The 5,527-nt window shown below is 36.1% G+C and overlaps 1 protein-coding gene across 1 annotated transcript; it reads right to left on the bottom strand.

The window, feature by feature from the left end:
• Positions 1-1,229: 1,229 nt before the first annotated feature.
• On the bottom strand, positions 1,230-2,601 carry LOC108735956 (NADH dehydrogenase [ubiquinone] 1 beta subcomplex subunit 3). Its single transcript, XM_018468199.1, has 2 exons — positions 2,516-2,601; positions 1,230-1,712 (listed from the first exon to the last, which is right to left on the bottom strand). Exons 1-2 carry the CDS (start codon positions 2,535-2,537, stop codon positions 1,336-1,338), a joined length of 399 nt encoding a protein of 132 aa, XP_018323701.1. The 5' UTR covers positions 2,538-2,601; the 3' UTR covers positions 1,230-1,335.
• Between the last annotated feature and the right edge of the window lie 2,926 nt (positions 2,602-5,527).

Below are 5,527 nucleotides of genomic sequence, written 5' to 3'. Positions count from 1 at the left end.
TTCAAGCTTGTTCCAACTATTTATGTCTTACTCACGCCTAGTGTGTATTCCTTCTACCTTCGCGCAGATTTCTTCAGGGTCACAATTCTAACAAATTGTAATGGGCTGTAAAGATTGCTGTTTTGGAACAAACAATAGTAGTAAGGTAACATACAGCAGATATTTGAACATTACTTGCTGTTAAAAATTAATGATGCTCAGATAAAGCCTAATAAACAAAGAAAATGGTACATCATTTGCATTTGAAGAGATAATCTCCTTCACAAATCTGCGTGTACTAATAATATAAAGATCGTGGAGACCAATTTTACAACGTAGGTCGCGAAACAGCGATCTAACTAATACGTTTCTTACGACCGCACCTGTAAGGGTAAGAATGCTTTCTGCAGAGAAATTTTAGAATTTAAAAAGACTTGTAAAAAAGTCTCTAACGACATGTACCTACACGTAATGGTAACTCCCAAATTAATAAAATATGACAAGGAAAATATTTATCTGAAAATACTTCAGAAAGGATAACATTTTGTCATAAAAAATTTCCTACTTGGGTGATTGGCGATAGTCAAAAGAAAGCGATTGGAGAAATTAACGCGTCACCAGAACTTCGAACTGTTGTTTTTAATAGTGACGCCCTTGTTTTGGAGTCAGTGATAGTTTGTGCTATATAATTGTGCAGGTCTGACGAAGGAAGCTGGCGAGCGGTCGCGCAGGTACTTACCCATTTATGACCTATTTGGGTAAGTCACTTGGAACCGATACACAAATAAGCTTTTAGTAGGCGTAAATTATAGTATTAATACAGATGGGACAGTAGCATACTAGAAAATAATGTAAAAACATGACTTATCAAAAAGAAAAAATAAACCTATTGCATTTGTTTTATAGTTAGTTTTCACATTCACTGACATCATCGGAATCTCTATCACTGTCACCAACATCAACAATTAGTTCTTCTGTTTGTCTGTCTATTACTTGCTCACTGATCCCTGCTTTTTAATATTTAATCTACGCCCCTGATAGAAATACTGAAAAATGAGGGCTGCAATCTTTATACCTAAAACTGCCTACTTTTCCCACCGCGCATTCACGCCATTTTAAAATTTCCGCCAGATTCCAGCGTCAGGCCTGTAGGTATGTGTTACGATAAGTTTCGATCTATTACTTATTATTCAATCTTCTTGTTATTTTTTATTTTGACACAAGTCATGCACTACATAACCCATAAATAAAATTATACATAGTGAATTCCCTTTTGAACCCTAGATATGTTCATTTCCATGTAAACTTGTCTTTGCTCTGGATGTCAATGAGTCCATGAATGTACAATTCTTCTTCTCACTTCTTACTTGGTTCTTCCACCTTTTTTTCATGACCTCCATGATCTTCATGGGTTTCCAGATTTTTGCATGGATCTTCTTCATGGTCTCCATGGCCTCCATGTTCATCCCCAATCATCATTTCGATACCAAGTGTCAAAGCAGTTAAAGCGGCACCCAATGGGAAGCCCCTCGCAAACAGTTTGAATGTTCTCTGGCGTTGAGTCAAAAAATACTTACGATTAAAACGCCATGCTTCATTTCTCAGCCATGGATTGCATAGTCCTTCTTTTTTCAACTTATCTCTTACTTTTTTTAATTCTGGTATCTCATCTATCTTATATATTGTATAGTCAGGAACTTTTGCCATATTTCTCTTTAATATTTTGAACAATACTGAAATCAAAAATGAGGTGTCCTCAAATCAGAACCCAAATTGACAGCTTTGATATTTTGTAAAATTATCTTCAATGAATTTTAGATAACAACAAAATGTAAAGTTTCGTCGGTCACGTATTTATGAAACAGTATAAATAAATGTAAAAAATGAACCTATCGTTAGTAAAAACCTTCTTATACATATTTAGTTCCGTATTTCGCTCTGATACTTATCAATGAGATGACTTACTCAGAACTTATTCAGGTAACAAGGTAATTTTCAATAAGAAAAATGAAGAAGCCCTTAATATGTGGGCGAGACGTTAGTTTATTGGAAATTGATACTATTTGTTACCTAAACGAGTTCTGGGTAGATCATTTCATTTCTGATTTAGTGTTTGATGACATTGCCAGCGTTACATGTGAGTTTCTGGCAGTCTGGAGTATGACAAACCTATATTTTTCCTAAAGATAGAATATTCAAGTTTTCAATTGGTGTTAAAGTCACCCTTTCATAAATAAGCTGCCGTTTCTGATGAAAGCTTACTTATTTAGTAACTATCTAATGTAGACTACCGATTTTTTCTATTTAAAATATGACATCTCATATTTTCCTACAAGTAGAATGCTCAAATTTCATTTGGTGTATTCAATAACTTAGTAGCAGTATTTCGTAGTCGCCTCTTTGACTAGATCAAGTACTTTAATTTATAGCTTTCTGAAGAAGTGCAAGGTTTTTATACATGTACTTTTAGACAGATCCGACTAACAATTAATTTGCCTAAAAGGAAAGAATATTTTTTGGTTGATGTTGTTCTTACCTAAGTCTTTACCAATTTGCATAGTGGAAAACAAATAATACTGAACTCTATTTTTCAATGTATTCTATTAAAATGTCAACGTAGGAATGACAGTTAAATTATTGCACTTTGATCTCATGTAACTAGGACGACGTTGTATTTATGATTAAAAGTAAAAGTAAAATGTACCAAATAAAATTTATTTTCGTCACATCTCTGCCGGAAGTTCGAACATTCACCCCCTTATACGAAGCCAAAAGGCACAACGAGACGAAACTCTAGTAGACGACTATGCATTGCGTGCCATCTGTTGCAGCAGACATGAGTTATGAAGTAGCCTACTTCACCTGAGGTACGTAATCTACTATTTCGTCACATCTTTGCCGAAAAAATAAACTTTTGGGTGCTTCACTCCCACCAGCCAGTAATGCTGGTGTGCAGGCAGTACCTCCGGACTACGCCGGAAGGTAGGATGGAATACCCTCTTCAGCCTCCTTTCAGGAATTGTGGCAATGGGTGCGTGGTGGTTCTGATGAGAAAGATGAGACGGACGGAATGAAGAAAGAAGAAAATGAAAGATATTACTGTCCCCACATTTACCTAAGTGATTCAAGGAAACCACAGAAAAAATTGGACCAAGGCGGACAGGCCCGGAATCGAACCGGCGTCCTCCCGAATGCGAAGCAATGGTCTAAACCAGGGATGTAACGGAGGTAGTTTTATCGGAACCGAAGGCGGAGTCGGAGTTTTTAAATTTGCTTTATCTGAGTCGGAATCGGAGTCGGAATCAGAGTCGGGGGCAGAGTCAGAAGTGGTGGCATGAGAGAGAATTTTTATTTAAGGACAAATAGTAGTCAAATTTTTTTCATTTCAATTTTCAATTATAAAATAAATCACAATCAATGAAAAAATAATTGACGATAGAGTGCTCAGTGCACGTAGTGGGAGTCGGATGGATTCCCCACGCGACATGTATTAAGTTCATAGTATGAACCTGTTCATAACAGTCGACACAGGCCGCCGCGCCGCCGCTATGTTATGCTTCGACCTCCGATTAAAACCTTCGATTTAAAAGTGTCGGAGCCGAAGTCGGAACCGAAGGTGTAATAATAATCGGAAGTTCCGACTTGACGGAACCGGAGTCGAAGCTCCGTAACATCCCTGGTCTAAACCACTAGGTCATGCCGCCCAGTATCTTTGCCTGACATTCATCTCTTTATTTACGATACCGAAACAACCAAATTTATGGAGCGATGAAAACACACAGCAAAAGTTAAAAGTTACATATTGGCTGTGGTTTCTTAAATACCTGCGCAGTTTTAGCTTAGGGTCCTTTTGGGAAACTTTCGTCCGTCGCCGATCATTCAGTTTCTTCCTACATAGGCAGAAAATATCCATTAGAAAATACTTAATGCCGGTCACATTCGTTTAAAGCCTTTTACTGCTTTCTCTATGCTTGCGAAATGGAGGATTATAAGTGTGCCACAAATCACATTCTTATACGTATTTATAATTCAAAGATCCAAATACCTACAGTGCTGTTAGAGGATGTAGACGGTGTCTAGTTTTGGGAGGAAGTAAAACAACTGTAATGTTGTTTTCTTTTGCTTTCTTTATTGTTAACAGCAACCTGTGACTGTTGTGATAGTATTTTATTGGTCTGGCTGAGTTTCACGTGGTTTATATTATCATCATCATCGTTATCATAGGGTCGTCAGTCTTAAGACCGATTGGACGCACACCTCCTCTCTTTCCTATCCTTAGCCAATCTGCGTATATTGTTTATAAAGTGGTCTAAATATTTGATGAAATGATTCGAATCCATCCAACCAAAACCATTAGCATAACCAACTGCACCTGATGAACATTCTTTCATTAATAATGGGTTCATTCTCTGTCGTCGGAAAATAAAAACCTGTGAAAGCTAAAATCTTGCAGTTGCAATCCCACAAACAGTAGTACCATTAAATCCACGCTCAATACTCATTTTGCGTCCCACATGTTTTTTCTTGTTTTTTTAATCAAACAACAATTGACTACCAGACTATTTCCTAGTTTTGTCGAATGGATGATTTAGTGCAAATTTTCAGCTAACTCGTACGTGTAATCACTAGTTCACTTTTTTGTTCCGTAGAAACCTACTTAAAAATCTAGAAATTTTGGCAGTAACTGTATTTTTTATCGTAGGTACCTATTCCAAAACGTTCGGATGCTTTTCAAATCGAAATTCCGCTTTGGTTTACCATTTTCAAAGTTCTTATCAATTCATTCTCCATCCACGTTGTTTTAAGTCTCTTCTTTACGCAGTTATTTACCACATGAAAGCAACGAAGATGTACCTAGAATAAAATAATTAAAATCATAACTAAATAATAAAGTATGATATGATATCCTCATTTAACTTGCTAATCGTTTTACCTTTCTATTTTTAAACTATTTTTCTTAATTGTTAACGGTCATAATCTTTTATTATAGAATTCAGGTTTTTTTAAGAATTTAAAAGTTTTGTTGAATTGAAAAGGACCCCAAAAAAATTTTCTGGTCAAAACATCTGTTCTTCAAATATATATACTATTGAATGGAATAATTGTTTGATATCTTCAACCAAATTATTAATTTTTAACTGGCTACTATTCCAAATCACGTTTGTTTGAAACTACAATAACCAGCTTGTTTCATAGCGGAAAATTTGTACTTTCGTTGGGTATGTTGAAAGATAACACTAATACTACGTAAACAATTCCGCGAGAATCACATTATATAACAATACAGCTGGGACGACCAAAATCCGCACTAAATTATCTGTGAGAATGAGTATATCTTCTTTCTTGTTTCTACTTGGAACTGTAGTTATTTGCTGCGTTTTGAACACGCCCTTGTTAAGTTAGAAAACGATTCCTGAGGAGACAGACAAAGGGAAAAGAATAAAAGAAATTAGAAGTAGTCTGTATTCTGTCGAAACTGCCAAACACGGATCGTGATTTCGATCTTGTTGGATAGCATTGTACTACAGATGGCGTATACCTCGCCATT

The sequence above is a fragment of the Agrilus planipennis genome, unplaced genomic scaffold (assembly GCF_000699045.2).
Source record: "Agrilus planipennis isolate EAB-ADULT unplaced genomic scaffold, Apla_2.0 scaffold60, whole genome shotgun sequence".
Taxonomy (NCBI): domain Eukaryota; kingdom Metazoa; phylum Arthropoda; class Insecta; order Coleoptera; family Buprestidae; genus Agrilus; species Agrilus planipennis.
This window is presented reverse-complemented; position numbering and strand designations above follow the sequence as displayed.